Source organism: Anolis sagrei, chromosome X, assembly GCF_037176765.1.
Source record: "Anolis sagrei isolate rAnoSag1 chromosome X, rAnoSag1.mat, whole genome shotgun sequence".
NCBI lineage: Eukaryota > Metazoa > Chordata > Lepidosauria > Squamata > Dactyloidae > Anolis > Anolis sagrei.
Genome location: NC_090034.1, coordinates 5,475,703 through 5,500,124, shown reverse-complemented (window position 1 = coordinate 5,500,124; position 24,422 = coordinate 5,475,703). Strand labels below are relative to the sequence as shown.

The 24,422-nt window shown below is 43.9% G+C and overlaps 1 protein-coding gene across 3 annotated transcripts in view; it reads right to left on the bottom strand.

Annotated features, from left to right (window-relative positions):
* The window catches only part of LOC132781571 (trinucleotide repeat-containing gene 18 protein), a 205,856-nt gene that overhangs the window by 40,912 nt on the left and 140,522 nt on the right, over positions 1–24,422 (bottom strand). For all 3 annotated transcript variants that reach the window (XM_067473072.1, XM_067473070.1, XM_067473071.1), the window contains exon 17: positions 9,093–9,356. In XM_067473072.1, the coding sequence (XP_067329173.1) occupies positions 9,093–9,356 (264 nt within the window). The remainder of the gene's footprint in view (positions 1–9,092; positions 9,357–24,422) is intronic.

Sequence of the window (24,422 nt, the reverse complement as noted above, 5' to 3'; positions counted from 1 at the left end):
ATATACACACACACACACATATATATACATACATATATACATATATATACACACACACATATATATATATATATCTAGACATCTCTCTCTCTCTGTGTGTGCATTTCCCTTGCCATTTTTGCAAGCCCTATATATCTACATTCATATCTATCTAGACATGTCTATATATATTTGTGTGTGCATTCCCCCCTGTAATATTTGCAAGCCCTATATATCTATATTCGTATCTAGACATGTCTATATATATTTGTGTGTGCATTTCCCCCTGTAATATTTGCAAGCCCTATATATCTACATTCATATCTATTCATAATATACACAAACCCTATGCAGATACACAGTTAGATGGATCTATCTATCTATCTATCTATCTATCTATCTATCTATCTATCCAACCTGGGGATCACAACCAGACACAGTGAAGACATCTGCCCTTGCACTTGGCTACTCTGCTGCTGAGTACGCATGCCCAGTGTGGAACACATCTCACCACGCTAAAACAGTAGATGTGGCTCTTAATGAGACATGCCTGCGCCCTACACCACTGGAGAAATTACACTGCTTAACCGGTATTGCATCTGCAGCTCATCCCCTGTTTGGGTATCAGCCAGCACGTCAACAACTTAAATCTAGAAATAGTTTTCTAAGATCTATAGAGACACTCGCTGGAACACCTCAGCAAGCAAGAGTCCAAAAGTGGCAGGCTCAAACCCAGAACCTCAACCAATGGCTGATAACAAATGAGAGACTCCCTCCTGGGCACACAGAAGACTGGGCGACTTGGAAGGCGCTGAACAGACTGCGCTCTGGCACCACGAGATGCAGAGCCAACCTCAAGAAATGGGGCCACAAAGTGGAATCCACAACATGCGAGTGCGGAGAAGAGCAAACCACTGACCACCTGCTGCAATGCAACCTGAGCCCTGCCACATGCATGATGGAGGACCTTCTTGCGGCAACACCAGAGGCACTCCAAGGGGTCAGATACTGGTCAAAGGACATTTAACCAACTACCAAACTCACAAATGTTGTATTTTGTCTGTTTGTCTGTTTTGTTCTGTTAGAAATGTAATACAATTGACTGGTTGCCCTGACACGACAAATATCTATCTATCTATCTATCTATCTATCTATCTATCTATCTATCTATCTATCTAGCATTTGCAAAGACCTGCAAACATATGAGGGGAAAATTCATACATAGAATTAAAATACATATCGATAGATAGATAAGATACAGATATATATTTACACAGGGACTGCAAAGGCTTACAGGGGGAAATGCCTATATATGTAGGAGAGATTAACAAATATTTCAGGGGAAAATAAGATTAATGGATATATATGGTTTGCATAGACTTCAGGAGAAACATGCATATATAGAAACATAGATCTATAGGGCTTGCAAAAGCTAGTGAACACTTCGAAGGGAACAAAAATGCACATATAAAGTTAATACATTTAGATACACACAAAAAGCCAGGAAACTGGGTGGGTTTGAAAGAGAGCCATACAAACAAGGAGGGCATGAAATATATCTTCCTTTCCCTCCTTCCCTCCCTTTCGACTGGAAAAGAAAACACACTGTCAAGGGAGGGGAAGAGCAGAGAGAAATATAGCATAGATTGCAAGCTCTGATGCCCATCTTGACCCCATTCTAACTCAAGGGGCTGAAGTTACTTGCTCAAATCTCAGTCCATTGCTCATCATTCTATCATCTTCATCAAGTATGAGTCACATCTTGACTGACGTTGCCTTGAGGCACCGGAATGACCTCCTTTGGGATGGCCGACGGCAGTTCCAAGTGGCTTCTGGAGGAGGCCAGGCTGAATGGCTTGGGGTTCTTCTTGCAATATTTCACTGCATGTTATACAAATGGGCAGGAGCCAGGGAAAGGCCGCATGTAAACACAGTCAACCCTCCACACCTGCAAGTTTGACTTTTGCAGATTCCCGTTTCGATATCCAAAGGGAGAGTGCATCACCTATGCATCAATCCATATAGAGTCCAAATTCAGTTTAATGACCTGGTGGAATTCCCCCTCTTGTAGCTTTTCCATTCAAAAAATTAGGATCAGAGGCGTTGCTCCTTGCCCACTTTGTCTTGGAAATCCCCCACAATACTTATACTGGAGTGACTCTTTGCTTAATTCTCGTGTATACATGTTTACAAAGGTTCAATGAGGTCAACAGCCATGACATTGTGGGAAAATCTACCCCACAAAAAAATATATAATAATAATAATATAATAATAATAATAATGAAATTGAAAAATTTAAAAGTAGAAAAGTCAATAAAAGATCCCAAGTGTAGACTCTGTAAGGAAGCAGATGAAACAATAGATCACATCCTCCGCTGCTGCAGGAAGATTGCACAGACTACAAGGGTTGAATGAAAAGTAATACCTCCACCTTCGTAACTCCTCAACAGATTTATTATTTATTTATTTAAAAGTTTTCTATACCGATCTTCTCACCTCCAAGAGGGACTCAGATCCGGTTCACAACATGTGTTCATATACAAAAATACAAACCACACAATGTATTATCATTACACAATTAAAAACATATTACAATACAACAAGATGGAAGTACTGGTATGCGGCAGGCACTGGCTTGTTCAGTAGACTCTCCTCTACAGTTTCATTTTGCTGGGAAGCCTTAGCATTGAAGGATATTCATCAGGGAATGCAAACTCTTTATGGTGATTGTGTTGATGTGAGTACTGTGCCTTGTTGGGCGAGTAAGTTTAAAGATGTTGAGGTGACACCTTCTGCTGTCAAGAATTCAATGACTGCACATTGCTTAAGTCGCACTGACCGACCATCTGCACAGCGTTCCATACTTCGCACTTTATTTATTTATTTATAATTCAAACTTATATGTTGCCACTCCCCTGGGGCTCGGAGCGGCTTACAAGAACAGGCTAAAATCTAACACAATTTAAAAACAATTTAAAACAATTTAAAAACAACAATATCAGATATCAAAGTCCTGTCGAAAGAGGTATGTCTTACATGCCCTGCGGAAAGCTGGTAAGTCCCGCAAGGCACGGACTTCAGGTGGCAGAGTATTCCAGAGCGATGGTGCCACTGCTGTGAAGGCTCTGAGTCTGGTTGCTGTTAGACGCAAGGTCTTGACACTGGGAATTTCCAATAGATCTTGGTCCTCAGAACAGAGGGATCTCGGGTTGGTAGGGGGTGAGGCGGTCCCTCAGGTACATCGGTCCCAGACCATGCAAGGCCTTAAAGGTAAGTAACAGCACAACAGTTCAATGCTAAGGCTTCCCAGCAAAATGGAACTGTAGAGGAGAGTCTACTGAACAAGCCAGTACTTGCTGCATACCAGTACATCCATCTGTTGAGGAGTTACGAAGGTGGAGGCATTACTATTCATTCAACCCTCGTACAAGCAGAGGCACAACATCGTTGCTCAGGTGATTCATTTGATCCTCATATCGTGTCATCTTTTCCAGTTGTTTCTCTTCAATCCTGCTGTCCCCTGGGATTGCGACATCGACAATCCATACTTTGTTTTTTAACACAATCGTAAGGCCAGGAGTATTGCGCTCCAAAACTCTGTCTGTCTGAATTCTGAAGTCCCAGAGGTGTTTGACGTGTTCATTTTCTGTAACTTTTTTCGGCTTGTGATCCCACCAGTTAGTTGTCGCAGGCAGATGGTCTTTGTGCCACAAGTTCCAATGAATCATCTGAACAACGGCGTTGTGCCTCTGCTTGGAGTCTGTCTGCGCGATCTTCCTGCAGCAGCTCAGGATGGGATCTATTGTTTCCTCTGCTTCCTTGCAGAGTCTACACTTGGGATCTGTCATAGACTTTTCAATTCTGGCTTTCATGGCATTGGTTCGAATGGCTTGTTCTTGGGCTGCCAGAATCAGGCCCTCCTTTCTCCCCTTTTCAAAGTTCCATTTGTGAGCCACAGCCATGTTTTTTCTTTGTTGTTGTTGTTATTATTATTATTTGAAACACAACAAGATGAGTCACTCTGCTGGCTGTTGAATTGGATCACACGTTGGACACTTAAAGTGTCTAGGACTGTGTGATGTATCGGCAAATTATGCGCGCAGATCCCAGTAAGGTGGCAGATGGCAATCTTGTCAGCGCCGCTTGTATTTAAGTGCAGGCCAAGGTCTTGAGGCACTGCACTCAGTGTGCCGATCACCACTGGGACCACCTTGACTGGTTTGTGCCAGAGTCTTTGCAGTTCGATCTTTAAATCCTCATATCGTGTCAGCTTCTCCAGTTGTTTATTGTTGTTGTTGTTATTAGATGGAGCAAGCATGTTTTCTGCTGCCCGAAGATTAGAACACAAACTAATGGATTCTAATGACCAGAAAGTCATTTCTTCCTAATGATTGGGGAAATCTTGAGCACCTTTTCTAAACTCTGGAAACTCTGAACAGACCTGTGAAAGGTCTGACAATTGGACCCCAGAAAACTCCCTCCGGCAGCCCACACAACTCAAGATTCTCAATCAATTAAATTAATGTTGGGAGACAGGGAGCTGCGAGAGACCTGCAACGCGCCTGATAGAGCAGGTAGACAAGATAAGCTAAAAATAGGTTAGCCTCCCATGGAAAGACATCATTTTCTATTCTGAAGCTCCCCATAAATTCCATTATCATTTAATACATATTAATAGAGGGGTTTATAAATGGAGCCTTTTACAGCCCTGCCTGACTTGGAAAGATGTCGCCCTGGGGGCACTTTGGCAGCCACGGGCACACCGGGGAATTAAAATGTGAGATTTCAATTATTCATCGAGTGCAGGGTGATGGTGGTGGTGGTGGTAAGACATAAAGGGAGGCAGAGCGAGACAAGAGGGCTCCCACCCTTCAGCCGGCTTCCCGATTGCAGAAGGCTATTTCTGCTAGGTTGTTGTGGGTTTTATCGGGCTATAGGGCCATGTTCTAGAGGCATTTCTCCTGACGTTTCGCCCGCATCTATGGCAAGCATCCTCAGAGATAGTGAGGTCTGTTGGAAGTAGGACAATGGGTTTATATATCTGTGGAATGGCTGGGGTGGGGCAAAGAGCTCTTCTCTGCTGGAGCTAGGTGTGAATGTTTCAACTGACCACATTCATTAGCATTTGAAGGCCTGGCTGAGCCTGGGAAAATCTTTTGTTGAGAGGTGTTAAGATGTGCCTGGTTGTTTCCTCTCTGCTGATTTGCTGTTGTAATTTTAGAGTTTTTTAATACTGGTAGCCAGATTTTGTTCATTTTCATGGTCTCCTCCTTTCTGTTGAAATTGTCCACATGCTTGTGGATTTCAATGGCTTCTCTGTGTCGTCTGACATGGTGGTTACTCTCGTGGCTTGAACCAGTTGAAACATTCACACCTAGTTCCAGCAGAGAAGAGCTCTTTGCCCCACCCCAGCCATTCCAGATATATAAACCCATTTTCCTATTTCCAACAGACCTCACTACCTCTGAGGATGCTTGCCATAGATGCAGGCGAAACGTCAGGAGAAATGCCTCTAGAACATGGCCATATAGCCCGAAAAAACTCACAAGAACCTCTTTCTGCTGCTCATCGCACAGCACTACACAGTCCTTAGGAGGTCTCCTCTGAGCTAAAAAAATATTTCCTTCTTCTTTATGGTTTAATGCAGTTCTGCACCCCTAATTCCACAGAATGTGGAGGTGTTGACTCTATTTCAGGTCAATTTTAGATTGCATATGTTATTGATTTAGATATGTGATATTTATATATATATGTGAGGTATTAAATTTGCCATTTATTATGTTGTAAACTGATTTGAGTCTCCCCAGGGGAGAGAAAAGCAGTATAGAAATGCAGTTAATAATAATAATTGTTGTGATAGAGTCTGCTGGCAGTGATAGTAACACTAGTTGTATTAGGAGAGGCAGGAAAACTACTCGCGAGCAAGACTATGATGAAGAGCAACAAAGGAAAAGAATCCGGGAGATACTTAGTGAGCCAACAGATGAGGATTCTTTTGAAGGTTTTGATGCAAATGATATGGATGATGGGATATCAGACTCTGGGTCTGATGGGTTGGATTGGACAAGGGTTCAAGAGATTCGGGATATTTGTGCTGAACCCACAAGCAGTGGCACATTTGAAGGTTGGAGTACTGAAGGCACGGATGGGTTTTGGGGAACTTCAGGATTAGACCAGAGATGGACTACTTGGAGGAGTGGTGGAAGAGGCACAGCTGGGGATGGGTTGGGCCGAACTAGGGGCGACTCCAGTTCGGATGAGGAGTTACAACAGGATGCAGCTGGGACAAGGGTGTTGCCTGAATCAAGTTCTGATGAGAAGTTGTAGATAAAATGGGAGTGTTTGCAATTGTAACTTTGCAATCGGCAAGGTGTCTAGTTGGGCGCTTTCTGGATTGTTGTGTTACAAAAGACGGGTTTGGAAGAAGACTTTGGGACGTAAGTTATGCTCTGGGTTTAAGCAGCAAAGGGGGCTGGAAATGTGTGGGTTTCTGCTGGACTGCACTGTTTTGATATTTACATTAGCTGCCATATTGCCCCCGTTGCTTTGGCTCCTTGTGACTTCCATTGGATCCTGACCTGACCTTGCAGCACTTTGTTTCCCTTTGGACTGGACGTCAACTATCGGCGTTACTATTTCTTCCACGTCTGCGGCTGTGTTTCTGGAGTTGGCGTTATCATCCTCCCTGCATTCCAGCCTCGGAGTTCAGCGTGGCATTTCCTACAGTGTTTGAAGCTTGGGTTACATTTTGCAACCCTTGAAAGGCTGCTGCTCTCTAGAGTGGCTGTGAACATCATTCTACAGTTTGTTTTGCTTCTGTTGTTTGACGGAGCAAGTTTGAGCTGTATTTATGCATTTTGACATACTGTGCTTTTGTGTCAATAATAATAATAATAATAATAATAATGATAATAATATTTTAAGATCAAACCAGGGCGTGCTTTGCTTTTAGCACGGTTTTAACTATTTTAATTGTTTATTTGTAATAATATTACTTATTATTTACTTACTTGGTATTATACTAAATACTTAAAAACTTGGCGTGATGCTAAATGTCCTTTGACCAGAAGTATCTCTGGTGTCACTGTAAGGAGGTCCTCCATTGTGCATGTGGCAGGGCTCAGGCTGCATTGTAATCGGTGGTTTGCTCTTCTCCACACTTGCATGTGGTGCTCTCCACTTTGTAGCCCCATATCCTAAGGTTGGCGCTGCATCTCGTGGTGCTAGAGCTCAGTCTGTTCAGTGCCTTCCAAGTCTTCCAATCTTTTGTGTGCCCAGGGGGAGTTTCTCATCCAGTCTCAGCCGCTGATTGAGGTTCCATGTTTTAGCCTGCCACTTTTGGACTCTTGCTTGCTGAGGTGTTCCTGTGAGTATCTCTGTAGATCTTAGGAAACTATTTCATGATTTAATTCGTTGGCATGCTGGCTGATATCCAAACAGGGGATGGGCCAGAGATGTTACTTCCTTGGTTCTTTCATTACAGGCTACTTCTTCACAGCGGATGTCAGGTGGTGCAATACCGGCCAAAACATTGTAATTTCTCCAGAGGTTTTGGACATAGACATCCTGAGATAATGTGGCATGTCTCATTAAGAGCCACATCCATTGTTTTAATGTGCGCATTCAGAAGAAGAAGACCTACAAGCCACTGAACATTGAGAAAACTAAAGTGCTCTTCCAGCAGGCACCAGCCAATCCCTCTCTAATGCCAGAAACACAACTTAATGGCATAACATTAGAAAATGTTGACCATTTCCGCTCTCTTGGCAGCCACCTCTCCACCAAAGTCAACATTGACACCAAAATATAACACCGCCTGAGCTCTGCGAGTGCAGCATTTTTCCAAATGAAGCAAAGAGTGTTTGAGGACCGGAACATCCGTAGGGAGACCAAGGGGCTTGTTTATAAAGCTATTGTCCTCCCAACCCTGCTATATGCCTGCAAAACGTGGACTGTCTACAGACGTCACATGCAACTCCTGGAACGATTCCATCAGCGCTGCCTCTGGAAAATCCTGCAAATCTCTTGGGAAGACAGGCGGACAAATGTCAACGTGCTGGAAGAAGTAAAGACCACCAGCATCGAAGTGATGGTCCTCTGCCATCAACTCGGCTGGACCGGTCACGTTGTCCAGATGCCCGACCACTGTCTCCCAAAGCAGTTGCTCTACTCCGAAATCAAGAATGGAAAGCGAAATGCTGGAGGACAGGAAAAGAGATTTAAAGATGGGCTCAAAGCCAACCTTAAAAACTCTAGACACTGAGAACTGGGAAGCCCTAGCCTGTGAGCGCTCCAGCTGGAGGTCAGCTGTGACCAGGAGTGCTGTAGAATTTGAAGAGGCACGAATGGAGGGTGAAAGAGAGAAATGTGCCAAGAGGAAGGCACATCAAGTCAACCCCAACTGGGATCGCCTTCCACCTGGAAACCAATGCCCTCACATGCAGGTCAAGAATTGGGCTCCACAGTCACCTACGGACCCTCCAACACACTGACCTTGGAAGACTATCCTACTCGGACAACGAGGGATCGCCTAAGTAAGTAAGTAAGTAAGTAAGTGGTGAGATAAATTCCACACTGGGCATGCATACTCAGCAGCAGAGTAGCATAGTGCAAGGGCAGATGTCTTCACTGTGTCTGGTTGTGATCCCCAGGTTGTGCCAGTCAGCTTTCGTACAATATTGTTTCTAGCGCCCACTTTTTGCTTGACATTCAGGCAGTGCTTCTTGTAGGTCAGCACGGACCATGGTTTTGTTTTGGTTTTTTTGGGGTGACTCCCAGGTATTTGGGTGCACTGCAATGCTCCAGTGGGATTCCTTCCTGGTTGTATGCTCTCTGAGCGCCGCTCCTGTTAGCAATCTGGCTGCCATCCATTGAACCAGTCTTCAAAAGCAACCCCACGTAAAGCCAGTTGCAGTAGTCTATCTACTCACACTTAAGATTACTCTTAGAAGGTGTGCTAATGCATTTATCAGTTTAATGTCTTTCAAATTATTTTTACCATGTGCCTTTGATACCATAGGTGAGAGGTAGGATAAAAATGCTCTCAATACAACCAACCAACCCCAAAATGCCACCCACAAAGCATTGTTATGGAAGCATCCAAAGAACGTACCCATCAAGCTCTGCCTCTCCTCCTTTTTCTTGGCTTTCTGCTTGGCTTCGAGCTGGATAACGGAAAGGGAAGGTGGGATGATGGGACTCGGCATAGCGCTGGCTGCAAATCTCGCCAGCAGGCCCAAGCCGCTCTCGTCCAAAGCGGGTGGCGAAAGCCTGTCGCTGCTGCCCATCCCATAGTCTGCCTCTTCCTCCTCTTCCTCTTCCTCCTCGTCGTCGTCCTCCTCTTCTTCTTCATCTTCATCATCTTCGGAGCTAGAATCTGTCATACACAAGACAGGAAACGGTTACGAATCAGAATCAAGAGTTCGCTCAGGCCACTAATCCATCTCAGCCTGAGCAGAGTAAGAAGTCCTGCAAGCTTCTAGCCAACACAAAGGCTGGCAACCTGTTGGCAACTTGGCCACCCATGAGTTTCCCTTACACATGTGAATGTCCTTTCTTGGCTGCTGCAGGAGTTGGTATTCCCTTGCTCTCTCCACAATGACCAAAGCTTTCCCTTCCAACCTACTGCTTCATGGAAGAGCTGGCAGGATCACAGAAGCATCTGTTTACATCCCATGGTCACATGCAAAATGATGGAGTCCATGCAGAGACTCCCTTGGAGGTCTCACTACTTCTCTGCTCTTTTTGCATCATGCTACCAGGACATAGTCAGACACTTGGGCAACCCTGCCTGCTTTTCAAAAGCAAGGAATGGCCATGTGGGTCGTTTCCAAGGCTGTCCAGTAAAGTAGAGCTCTGCCTAGCAGAGGTCCACATGTGGACTGAGCCATAAAGGATTGCATGTTCATGATTGACATAACTGATTTTAGTCTCCTTGAAAGAGTAAAGAGGACTTCTTAGTGAAAAGGGAAAACCTATACAGACTTAGGGCCCTTCCACACAGCCCTATATCTCAGAATATCAAGGCACACTCAGATATCTGAGTCCACACTAAGATAATGTGGGATTTTCTGCCTTGATATTCTGGGATAGAGGGCTGTGTGGAAGAACCCTTACAGTATAGGCGAAGAGTCCTGGAATGGATCCTTTCCATGATGTGAGGGCCTACTCTACTATCTTCTCACCTATCTGTCTGAGGTGGGGCTTCCATACAAAGCTAAGTTTTGAAGCTGCTCCATTCCACTGCCTTTCCACGATGTGAGGGCCTACTGTACTATCTTCTCACCTATCTGTCTGAGGTGAGGCTTCCATACAAAGCTGAGTTTTGGAGCTTCTCCGACTCCACTGCCCTTGGTTTCTGCTCATCCCATGATGTCAAAAGATGGGAGAAGAGTCCTGGAATGGATCCTTTGCATGATGTGAGGGCCTACTCTACTATCTTCTCACCTATCTGTCTGAGGTGGGGCTTCCATACAAAGCTAAGTTTTGGAGCTGCTCCAACACCACTGCCCTTGGTTTCTACTCATCTCACGATGTCAAAGGATAGGAGAAGAGTCCTGGAATGGATCCTTTCTATGATGTGAGGGCCTACTGTACTATCTTCTCAGCTATCTGTTTGAGATGGGACTTCCATACAAAGCTAAGTTTTGGAGCTGCTCTAACTCCACTGCCCTTGGTTTCCGCTCATCTCATGATGTCAAAGGATAGGAGAGGTGTCCTGGAATGGATCCTTTCCACGATGTGAGGGCCTACTGTACTATCTTCTCACCTATCTGTCCGAGGTTGGGTTTCCATACAAAAGTAAGTTTTGGAGCTGCTCCAACTCCACTGCCCTTGGTTTCTGCTCATCTCACGATGTCAAAGGATAGGAGAAGAGTCCTGGAATGGATCCTTTCTATGATGTGAGGGCCTACTGTACTATCTTATATGTCAAAAGATATTACGTAATAGCCATCAAAAACAAGAAGAACTGGGTTGCTGTTTGTTTTCTGGGCTGTATGGCCCTGTTCCAGAAGCATTCTCTCCTGACGTTTCACCCCCATCTATGGCAGGCATCCTCAGAGGAGCTCACAACCTTTGAGGTTGCCTGCCACAGATGTGGCTGAAATGTCAGGAGAGAATGCTTCTGGAACAAGACCAGAAAACTCACAGCAACCCTGTGTTTCTGATCATGAAAGCCTTCAACAACAACAACAACAATATAAACAGTTTTTCATTGTTACAGCCACAAAATATTGTAAACAAAAGCTCTTTCTCTGTGAACCAAATCAGCCCCTTCTCTTATGGGGACGGAAAGTTAACTAATTTCAAGAAAACATTAGTAAATCACCAAGTTTGCATGGAATTGTGTGTGGTACAAGTTGCCCCCTGTTGATGCGGATATTTAAGGACAAATATTCTTGCGGTATTGTCAATTCAGTACCAAAACTTTCCAAAGCACTCCCCACCCCTCGACGAGCAGCAAAAAAAGTAAAGGAAACAATAGTTTGGTTAAACAACAGACAAGACATTTGTTAAGTTACCACATAAATGCAACAAGATGACTGGAAAAAGCATGGGGAAGGGAATGCGGGGGGGGGGGGGGGGGAAGGGGTAGCAATGCACATTTAAGATTAATATTGTCTTGTTAAATATATATATATAAACATTTATATATATTATAGCAAACACAACATACTTTCATCATGTTGCCAAGCAGCAAACCGACAGCATACAAAGCTGGCTAAGTGCAGGCAGACTTTAGGCAGCTATTGGGTCCTCCACATCTGGCTGAAATGGGCCAGTCCAAATTCCAGTGGTGTTTGGGTTTAGTTTCGCAATTTGACCTATGTTCACAAAAACACAGAAACTTCCCATTTTCCCCATGTGCATCTCATGCTTTGGACTCCAGAAGCAGGCTTTGAATCACCACGAAAACCCAATTGTCATCATGACATCAATAATAATACTCTTCAAAATTAGAAAGGACGAACGGTTTGGAAGATTTCCAAAATCACACTACTCTGGGGATGCAAGAGGACGGATTTAAGAAACTGGGTTGTTGGGAGTTTTCTAGAGACGAAAAAAGACAAAGCACAGATGGCGTTCAGCTAGAATAGCTGCTAAAAACGCTGAGCTAATTGGGAGATGCCCTGGCACCTTTTGCGTGGAGAATTCAGGGCTAAAAATCAGTAGCAGGACCCTGATACTGATGTTTTCACTCCAATGGAATCTGCTTTGTGTCTGCTGCTAAAGACTTAGTTCATTGCCCATTGTCTAAAAGCCAGAAGGGAGGGAGCAGATCTTACCTCATTTGGGAGTGTGTTCCATAGGCGGGGGGCCATAGCCAAGAAGGCCCTGTCTTTCGTCCCTGCCAGACGCATCTGTGCTGATGACAGGAGCGAGAGCAGGGTCTCTCTGGATGATCTTAGATTATGAGGTGGGACGTAGGGGTGGATGCGTTCGGACAACTAAGCTGGGCCAGAACCGTAGTTAAGCCTTTAACCACTGCACTGACTTGACTCTGACTTAGGTAAAGGTAAAAGCTTTCCCCTGACATTAAGTCCAGTCATGTCCAACTCTGCGGGGTTGGTGCTCATCTCCATTTCTAAGACAAAGAGCCGGCATTGTCCATAGACACCTCCAAGGTCATGTGGCCAGCCTGACTGTATGTAGCACCGTTACCTTCCCACCAGAGCGGTACCTATTGATCTACTCACAAACTGTTTTCAGACTGCTAGATTGGTAGAAGCTGGGGCTAACAGCGGGAGCTCACCCCGCTCTCCAGATTCGAACCTACGACCTTTTGGTCACCAAGTTCAGCAGCTCAACATTCTAACCCACTGTGCCACCGTGGGACTTATGACAACCATATTGTTAGGGATTCCTCATCTTCGGAAGAGGAAGGGGAGCAGGGAAGTGCTCAGGAATTGGAGGCAGAAGGAGAATCAGACAATGAGTTTTGAAAGTGCCCACATTTCTACAGAGATGGAAAGAGACAGAGCACAGACGGCGTTCCGCTAGAATAGCTGCTAAAAACACTGAGTTAATTGGGAGACGCCCTCACACCTCCTGCATGGGGAGTGTGCTAAAGGGCTAAAAATCAGTAGCAGGAGCAGTCAGCTTTCGCTGGTAACGACGACTCTGATACTGATGTTTTCACTCAAATGGAATCTGCTTTGTGTCTGCTGCTAAAGACGTTCAGCTAGAATAGCTGCTAAAAACGCTGAGCTAATTGGGAGACGTCCTAGCACCTCCTGCGTGGGGAATTAAGGGCTATAAATCAGTACCAGGACCTTGATACTGATGTTTTCACTCCAATGGAATCTGCTTTGTGTCTGCTGCTAAAGAGTTCATAGCCAAAGAGCCGGCATTATCCATAAACATCTCCAAGGTCATGTGGCCAGCATGACGTGACGTTACCCTCCCACTGGAGCGGTACCTATTGATCTACTCACATTTGCATGGTTTCGAACTGCTAGGTTGGCAGAGAGAGGACATCCCCCTGTTATGTCAGCTCCACTGGCTGCCAGTCTGCTATCAAGCATAATTCAAAATGCTAGCTTTAGCCTATAAAGCCCTAAACGGTTCTGGCCCAATTTACCTGTCTGAACCAAGAGTTGCTTTAGTTTCGTGCAATGGGCTGATTTTGTTGCCGGAATATCCCTCCTTCCCCATTTTGTCCAAGGAGCAAAACATCTCCTCGAGACCATTCCAAACTCCCGCAAAAGCCATTCTGGAGTCCATTGCAAAATGCACATGCTTATTAATCCCTGTCCAGGAATGTCAAAATTGTAACCACAGAGGGGCACGACAGGGCTGTCGATGCCGGACCCCAATGCCTTCTTCTTCCACCCCTTTGAGTTGACCTTGGTGGGACTGAAAAGCGGGTCTACTGGTGGTTGACTCAATGCATTGACCACTCTTTGTGAACACACCATGCTGAGGATTGTCAATATATAGTCAATTGTGAAAACTTTCCAGGGTGTAAATATACTATATCAGGCATGGCCAAACTTGGGCCCTCCTCCAGGTGTTTTGGACTTCAACTCCCACAATTCCTAACAGCCGGTAGGCTGTTAGGAATTGTGGGAGTTGAAGTCCAAAACACCTGGAGGAGAGCCCAAGTTTGACCATGCCTGTACTACATAATTATAATACTCTGAAGCACTTCAACATCCATCCTATGGGATCTAGGAGTTGTAGTTTAGCAAGGAGATTTGAATTCTCGACTATAGCGCCGGATCAATATTATGGAACCTCAAGCCATCAGGTACCAGAGCTTTCCAGGAAGGGAAGGTGGGTCTTAAGGTTTGGATCAAGAGGCACAAACATGGCGAGAAAGGACATATAAGTACTTGTCAAAGGCTTTCGTGGCTGGAATCACTGGGTTGTTGTAGGTTTTTTTCGGGCTATATGGCCATGTTCTAGAAGCATTCTCTCCTGACGTTTCGCCTCCATCTATGGCAGGCATCCCCAGAGGTTGTGAGGTCTGTTGGAATTAGGAAAATAGGGTTTATACTGTATATCTGTGGAAAGTCCAGGGTGGAGCCAGGTGTGAAAGTTTCAACTGACTACTTTTGAGTAGCATTTGATGGCCTGGCGGTTTTTTGGTGTGGCTTGTTAGTGCCTGGAGGAATCTTTTGTTGAGAGGTGATTAGCTGTCCCTGATTGTTTCCTCTCTGTTTTTTTGCTGTTGTAATTTTAGAGTTTTTTTAATACTGGTAGCCAGATTTTGTTCATTTTCATTGTTTCCTCCTTTCTGTTGATATTGTCCACATGCTTGTGGATTTCAATGGCTTCTCTGTGTAGTCTGACATGGTGGTTGTGAGAGAGGTCCAGCATTTCTGTGTTCTTCAATAATATGTTGTGTCCAGGTTGGTTCATCGGGTGCTCTGCTATGGCTGACTTCTCTGGTTGAATCAGTCTGCAGTGCCTTTCATGTTCCTTGATTCGTGCCTGCGCATTGCTGTGTTTGGTGGTTCCTATGTACATGTCTCTACAACTGCATGGTATAAAGTAAACTCCTGCAGACGTGAGAGGATCCCTCTTGTCCTTTGCTGAACGTAGCATTTGTTGGATTTTCTTAGTGGGTCTGTACATAGTTTGTAGGAGAAAATGCCTCTAGAACAGTGTTTCTCAACCCTGGAGGGGCTGCAAGGGGGTGTCAGAGAGGTCGCCAAAGATCATCAGAAAACACAGTAATTTCTGTTGGTCATGAGGGTTCTGTCTGGGAAGTTTGGCCCAATTCTGTCATTGGTGGAGTTCGGAATGCTTTTTGATTGTAGGGGAACTATAAATCTCAGCAACTACCAAATGTCAAAGTCTATTTTTCCCAAACTCCACACCAGTGTTCCTATTTGGGCATATTGAGTATTCATGCCAAGTTTGGTCCAGATCCATCATTGTTTGAGTCCACAGTGCTCTCTGGATGGAGGTGAACTTTTTTTTGTCGTGTCAGGAGCGACTTGAGAAACTGCAAGTTGCTTCTGGTGTGACAGAATTGGCCGTCTGCAAGAATGTTGCCCAGGGGACACCCGGATGACTTTGATGTTTTTATCATCCTTGTAGGAGGTTTCTCTCATGTCCCTGCATGAGGAGCTGGAGCTGATAGAGGGAACTCATCCGCCTCTCCCCGGATTCAAACCTGTGACCTGACGGTCTTCAGTCCTGCCGGCACAGGGGTTTAACTGTGCCAGCGGGGGCTCCTGTAGGTGAATTACAACTCCCAAACTCAAGGTCAATGCCCAGCAAACACTTCCAGCATTGTCTTTTGGTCGTGGGAGTTCTGTGTGCCAAGTTTGGTTCAATTCCATCATTGGTGGAGTTCAGAATTTTACTATAAATCCCAGCAACTACAACTCCCAAACGACAAAATCAACCTCCTGCAACCCCACCAGTATTCAAAGTTGATCCAGTGAATGAAAATACATCCTGCATATCAGATATTTACATGACGATTCAGAACAGTAGTAAAATTATGGTTATGAAGTAGCAACGAAAATAATGTTATGGTTGGGGGTCACCACAACATGAGGAACTGGATTAAGGGGTCATGGCATCAGGAAAGTGGAGAAACACTGCTTGAGAACATGGTTTAACTTGTTGGAGTCCTCGTGGACAACAAGTTAAACATGAGCCAACAATGTGATGTGGCGGCAAAAAAAGCCAATGGGATTTTGGCCTGCATCAATAGGAGCATAGTGTCTAGATCTAAGGAAGTCATGCTACCCCTCTATTCTGCTTTAGTTAGACCACATCTGGAATATTGTGTCCAATTCTGGGCACCACAATTCAAGAGAGATATTGACAAGCTGGAATGTGTCCAGAGGAGGGCGACTAAAATGATCAAGAGTCTGGAGAACAAGCCCTATGAGGAGCGGCTTGGGGAACTGGGCATGTTTAGCCTGAAGAAGAGAAGGCTGAGAGGAGATATGATAGCCATGTATAAATATGTGAGAGGAAGCCACAGGGAGGAGGGAGCAAGCTTGTTTTCTGCCTCCTTGGAGACTAGGACGCGGAACAATGGCTTCAAACTACAAGAGAGGAGATTCCATCTGAACATGAGGAAGAACTTCCTGACTGTGAGAGCCGTTCAGCAGTGGAACTCTCTGCCCCGGAGTGTGGTGGAGGCTCCCTCTTTGGAAGCTTTTAAGCAGAGGCTGGATGGCCATCTGTCAGGGGTGATTTGAATGCAATATTCCTGCTTCTTGGCAGAATGGGGTTGGACTGGATGGCCCATGAGGTCTCTTCCAACTCTTTGATTCTAGGATTCTATGATTCTATGGCCATAGAGCCCGAAAAAACCTACAACAACCCAATGTAAGTACTCTCTTTTAGAGAATTCTATGTGCCTCACCAAACTACACATCCCTGAATTCCTCAGCAAGGCAACAAAGGCAACTGAAGTGCTATCCAAGTTGTACAATTTTGGCAATGCAAGTCAACGCACGGAGGTGAGGAGTGGAAGACACCGAGTCAACACGTTTTGCCTGTGTGGTTATAATTTTGTACCGTTTTAGTAAAAATTTCCATTATTGCGCAATAAATCCGATTGCCATAGAAGAAAGCCACTCGTAATCTCGACCCTCCCGCCGTCACAAAACCCCACAGTTTCAGTGTTGTTAATTGAACAAAGGGGAGGCGGAGGGTGGAGACTGCAAAACTGCGGAGGATTGAAAGAGGATAGAGAGAGAGAAAAGGTATTTTTGCCTACCTACATAATAAGGTTCAGGTTCATGCTTAGGGACCTTTCGCTGAGCAGTGTCTGCCCTGCTCCCAGCCAATCGCTTTGCTTCTTGAGCGGAGTGCGAGAGCAAACACAAAGGACCGATATAGACACTCAAAGCATCATGGGAAGGGATCGGGGGTGGAGGGGTTGGCCAAGCAGCTGCAAGGAGAAAGTGAGCACGCTAGAAAAGCCGAGGTTATTAATGGTTTTAGTAAATCAGGGAAAGCCATCAGAAAAAATAATATATATATATATATATATATGCTATTACGCAAATATCCCAAATATAGAGAGAGAGATAATAGAGAGGCACTGCAAAAAAGAAAGAAAGAAAAAGTCGAAATATTCCTCCCGCCCGCCCACCGATTCCTCCCCTTCCCACCACAACACACCTTTCTGGAACACATAATGCCTGGAAATGTATTTTCTCTCACTTTCTCATACCTTGGAAACCCTATTTGGGGAAGGGTGCGTTCAAAACAAAAGGAAAAAAAATCTTACAGGAAGGGGAGTAGTACATTTTAGTAGTAAATTATGCACCTGGAGGTCAAGAGCAAAACTCTGGGTCATCTAAAAGGGGAAACAAAGACTAGGGAGAAAAATGGGGGAGATCCAAAAGTGTAATTACGTAGATTACATCTAGAGTGGAAAATGGGCTATCATCCTGATCGCATAAATAATTGTGTACCGTATATACTCAAGTATAAGCCAGGTTTTTCAGCCCTTTTTTAAGGTTGGAAAAGACCCCCTCAGCTTATACTCGAGTCAAAGTTATTTATTATTTTACTATGTTATTATTTTTATTACATCCATTATTTTACTCTATTTATTGCTATTACACTGTTCAACGGAGAAAAAGTTGCGGGCCTGAAAATAGTTGTTCTTTTATGATTTTGGGGTGCTGAAAACGAAAATGACATTTAATAATGTACATTGGCTCTAGTTTTTATGATATAAGCAATCACGTGATCACGTATGGTTGAAAAAATGCATGTTGCGACTTACACTATGGAAGATTCTAGAATACTCTAAAAAATTTGATGACGCAGTATTAGTGCCATATGCAAAAGCCAGAAAACCCTATATAAGGCCAGACTTTTGAACGATGAGGGTCAGTCAGTTGAAGACTGAGACAGTATCGTTAAACATTGTTTTACATTGTAGTTATGCCTCACACGTGTGTAAATAAAGCACTATGGAAAAAGAGATCAAGGCCAATGGACTCCGTCCATGCTGTCAGACTCCTGCTGGAGCATTGCAAGAGGGAATCCTTTCCTTGAAGACAAAAGAAAAGTCAAGAGAAGCAAACAGGATATAAACTGAAGTCACGATTAAAGCGACATTTAAACTTTCAGACTTTTCAACTGCACTAGGCCTACTAATATAGTTTCTTGCCGCACAAACATAAACAATAGACTAATTAAATAAATATTTCTCATGTATAAACTATTGGCAATATAATGTGACTAAAATTTAGTAAATATTCACCGTTTATATACATGCAGTAAGCTTAGGCGCATTATCATAATATTAATGAATTACCTATTGTGGAGAAAATTGAAATAGCTGTTGCATAAAAACCAGAGCCAATTAACACATTTAATTATTATATTTGAATTCAACATGTTAAATTTATTACGAAACGGCACATTTCGTTTCCGCAACTGAGAAAAACTGAAAATTTGTAGAACAGTGTTATTACATTTAAATTATTTTATTATTATTATTATTTGACCTTGAAGGAGCTGGGGGTGGTGACGGCCGACAGGGAGCTGACGACTGCTGGACTGACCACAGGCTAATTCGATCCTCGATGGCTATCAAGATCGCCCCCAAGCGCAGACTCCAAGGAAGGAAGACAAGGCGCAAAATGAACACCCAAGCCCTTCAGGAGCCCTCCAGACGAGCCCATCTCCAAACAGCACTCAAGGACCATCTACCCACAGAACACCCCGAAAATGTTGAGGAACATTGGAACAAACTGAAGACCTCCATCATCCAAGCCTGCAAAGAAACTATTGGATACCAAGCCAAGAAACATCAAGACTGGTTTGATGAAAATGACGTCGAGATCCAACAGCTAATTGACAAGAAAAGGAAAGCCTTCCAAGCATGGCAGAGAGACATCAACTGTGCTGCTAAGAAAAAGATCTATGCTAGTGCAAAAGCTGAGGTCCAAAGAAGGACAAGAGAACTCAAGAACATCTGGTGGACAAAGAAGGCCGAAGAAATCCAACACCTGGCAGATACCCATAATGCTCAGGGATTCTTCAAAGCCACAAAGGTAATCTATGGACCAAGAAACCATGGCATACAGCCTCTACGCTCATCAGATGGAACCAAACTCCTGAAGGACCAAAACTCAATTGCACTACGTTGGAAAGAACACTACCAAAGCCTCCTGAACCGCAGCTCCAATGTGGCCGAAGAAGTCCTCTCACAAATCCCACAACAACAAACCAGGGATGAGCTTGCAGCACTGCCTAGTTTGGAAGAAGTCAGCAATGCCATCAGCCAACAGAAGAATAACAAAGCCAGTGGACCAGATGGGATCCCTGCTGAAATCTTTAAAGAGGGAGGACCTGAGCTAACACACCAACTCCACCAGCTCATAGAAAAAGTGTGGGTGACCGAGAAAATCCCAGCAGATTTCAAGGACGCCACCATCATCACCCTCTTCAAAAAACGGGAAAGAACAGACTGCGGAAACTATCGAGGTATCTCCCTTCTAACCTCCGCTGGGAAAATCCTCGCAAGAATCCTTGCAAACCGCCTTCTGCCCCTCTCAGAAGACACCCTCCCAGAATCCCAGAACGGCTTCCGCCCCTCCAGAGGAACCGTGGACATGATCTTCACTGCACGACAACTCCAAGAAAAATGCAGGGAACAAAACCAACCCCTGTACATGGCATTCATCGACCTTGCAAAGGCATTTGACACAGTGAATCGCAGCGCTCTCTGGACCATCCTCCACAAAATCGGGTGCCCTAACAAATTTGTGAACATCCTGCGGCTCCTCCATGATGACATGATGGCAACAGTTTTGGACAGCAGTGGCTCCCAAAGTGACCCATTTAAGGTGAAATCTGGTGTCAAACAGGGATGTGTTATCGCCCCAACTCTATTCTCCATCTTCATCGCTATGATACTTCACCTTGTTGATGGGAAGCTTCCCACCGGAGTGGAAATAATCTATCGGACAGATGGCAAGCTATTCAACCTCAGCAGACTGAAAGCCAAAACCAAGGTTACAACAACATCTGTTATAGAACTCCAGTATGCTGATGACAATGTCATCTGTGCGCATTCAGAAGAAGATCTACAAGCCACTCTAAACACCTTCGCAGAAGCATACGAGAAGCTGGGCCTGTCACTGAACACTGAGAAAACCAAGGTGCTGTTCCAGCAGTCACCAGCCGTCCCCTCTCCAATGCCAGTAATACAGCTTAATGGTGTAACATTAGAAAATGTCGACCATTTCCGCTACCTTGGCAGCCACCTCTCCACCAAAGTCAACATCGACGCCGAAATACAACACCGCCTGAGCTCTGCAAGTGCAGCATTTTCCAGAATGAAGCAGAGAGTGTTTGAGGACCGGGACATCCGTAGGGAGACCAAGGTGCTTGTCTATAAAGCCATTGTCCTCCCAACCCTGCTCTATGCCTGTGAGACGTGGACAGTCTACAGACGTCATATGCAACTCCTGGAACGATTCCATCAGCGCTGCCTCCGGAAAATCCTGCAAATCTCCTGGGAAGACAAGCGGACAAACGTCAGTGTGCTGGAAGAAGCAAAGACCACCAGCATTGAAGCGATGGTCCTCCAACATCAACTCCGCTGGGCCGGCCACGTTGTCCGGATGCCTGACCACCGTCTCCCAAAGCAGTTGCTTTACTCCGAACTTAAGAACGGAAAACGGAACGTTGGTGGACAGGAAAAGAGATTTAAAGATGGGCTGAAAGCCAACCTTAAAAACTCTGGCATAGACACTGAGAACTGGGAAGCCCTGGCCCTTGAGCGCTCCAGCTGGAGGACAGCTGTGACCAGCAGTGCTGCAGAATTCGAGGAGGCACGAGTGGAGGGTGAAAGAGAGAAACGTGCCAGGAGGAAGGCGCGTCAAGCCAACCCCGACCGGGAACGCCTTCCACCTGGAAACCAATGCCCTCACTGCGGAAGAAGATGCAGAGCAAGAATAGGGCTCCACAGCCACATACGGACCCACAGGGAAATCCATAATGGAAGACCATCTTACTCGTCCAACGAGGGATCGCCTAAGTAAGTGGAGTAGACTGGTTCATGAGGTCACGAAGAGTCAGAAGCGACTGACTGAATGAACAACAACAAAAACTCTATATTTATTATTGTTATTATATTTAATATTTTACTCTATTTATTATTGTTATATTTATTATTTCACTCTATTTATTATTGTTGTAACATTATTTTACTCTATTTATCATTATTACATTTATTTATTCTGTTTATTTTATTATTACATTTCCATTATGTTACTCTATTATTATTATTTTTATTATTATTACTCTATTATCTAGAGTGGAGAATGGGCTATCATCCTGATCGCATTATTATTATTATTATTATTAGTAGTAGTAGTAGTAGTAGTAGTAGTAGTAGCAGTAGTATACTCTATTTATTTGACCTCGAAGGAGCTGGGGGTGGTGACGGCCAACATGGAGCTCTGGAGTGGGCTGCTTCATGAGGTCACGAAGAGTCAGAAGCGACTGAATGAATGAACAACAACACCAAAGAGCGTGGATGCTCAGGGTGGCTCAGACTGGAGTATATTTCCATTTCTGAACCTATGTATGCCTCAATTAATGCAATTTTATTGGGATCTATTTTTATTTTGAAATTAACTAGTAGCCGTTACATTGCCCACCCTCGGTTTATTCGCAAGTCAATACGTTTCCCCAGTTTTTGGTGGTAACATCAGGTGCCTTGGCTAATATTCGGGTCGGCTTATACTCGAGTATATACGGTATTTACGAGATTATGCACAAGCTGACCCTGCGGGTTTTAATTTTGAAAAAAGGAGAGATCAACATGCAGATTTGCTTTTCCTCCTGGAAAACAGAATATTTGGGAACATTGCAAGCCAGGGATATTTGGATAATAGAGAGGACGGACCTCGCAATTTGCAATTTAGTTAATTTCGGTTTCCCCGTAATTGTTTGAGGAGCAATGAGGGACAGAGAGGGATGGAGTGAAGCAGCAAACTAGCCAACCTACGGAGAGACACAGCAAGAGAGAGAGACAAGGCAGACGGGTTTAGTTAAAAACAAACTGGGTATTTTTAATCAAAAGCTTGGTACCAAATTGCAGTACAAACATCAAGGGGGGGGGGGGCACTCCCACACAACACAGAGGAGGGCTAAATTTACACACTTCCTTCCAAACCTCTAACACAGGCCAAAAAGGGGGAAAAATATATTGGAAAAAGGAGAGGAAAAAAAGAAAAGAAGAAGCCACATATAACAACAGTGATGGCAACAAGAGATGAAGGGGGGAAAAATAATATTCTTTGTATGCTTAAGGAAGGGGGCATGGTGAAGACTAAGGAACCTTCTACACTATGTAAAATCCAGATTATCTGCTCTGAACTGGATTATATGGCAGTGGAGACTCATGTAATCCAGTTCAAATCTAGATTATGTTTCGAACTGGATTATATGGCAATGGAGACTCATGTAATCCAGTTCAAATCCAGATTATGTTTCAAACTGGATTATATGTCAGTGGAGACTCATATAATCCAGTTAAAATCCAGTTTATCTGCTGGATTTGACAGTAGAGAGTCATATAATCCAGTTCAAATCTGGATTATATGCTTTGAACTGGATTATATGGCAGTGGAGATTCATATAATCCAGTTGAAATCAAGATTGTACACTTTGAAGTGGATTATATGGCAGTGGAGACTCATATAATCCAATTCAAATCCAAATTATCTATTCTGAACTGGATTATATGGCAATGGAGACTCATATAATCCAGTTCAAATCCAAATTATCTGTTCTAAACTGGGTTTTATGCCAATGGAGACTCATATAATCCAATTCAAATCCAGGTTATATGTTTTGAGCTGGATTATATGGCAGTGGAGACTCATATAATCCAGTTCAAATCTAGATTATACACTTTGAACTGGATTATATGGCAGTGGAGACATATAATCCAGTTCAAATCCAGATTATCTGCTTTGAACTGGATTATATGGAAATGGAGATATAATCCAGTTCAAATCCAGATTATCTGCTTTGAACTGGATTATATGGCGGTGGAGACTCATATAATCCAGTTCAAATCCAAATTATCTGTTCTGAACTGGATTATATGGCAATGGCAGTTCAAATGCACATTATCTGCTTTGAACTGGATTATATGGCATTGGAGTCTCATATAATCCAGTTCAAATCCGGATTATGTTTTGAACTGGATTATATGGAAATGGAGACTCTTATAATCCAGTTCAAATCCAAATTATCTGCTTTGAACTGGATTATATGGCAGTGGAGACTCATATAATCCAGTTCAAAATCCAGATCATATGTTTTGAACTGGATTAGAAGGCAATGGAGACTCATATAATCCAGTTCAAATCCAGATTATCTGCTCTGAACTGGATTATATGGCAATGGAGACTCATATAATCCAGTTCAAATCCAGATTATACGCTTTGAACTGGATTATATGGCAGTGAAGACTCATGTAATCCAGTTCAAATCTAGATTATGTTTTGAACTAGATTATATGGCAATGGAGACTCATAAAATCCAGTTCAAATCCATTTTATGTGCTGGATTTGAGAGTGGAGACTCATATAATCCAGTTCAAATCCAGTTTATCTGCTTTGAAATGAATTATATAGCATTGGTGACTCATATAATCCAGTTCAAATCCATTTTATCTGCTTTGAACTGGATTATATGGCAATGGAGACTCATATAATCCAGTTCCAAGTAGATAATCCAAATAAGTTGCTTTGCTAATCTGGATTTTAGATAGTGTAGGAGGGACCTAAGCCACTAGTTCGTATGCAAGCTCTTAAAAGAGCAGGTTGACCTTAAAATAAATGTTCGATCGTGACATTGGCAGAACATTTGTTGCAGAAAAGAGAATATTGATCAAGCAAAAGAGAATATTGATCAAGAGGCAGGAATCCAAGATGGCCGATGACCGCACCATCCAGGACGGATGACCCCCACGGCGGTG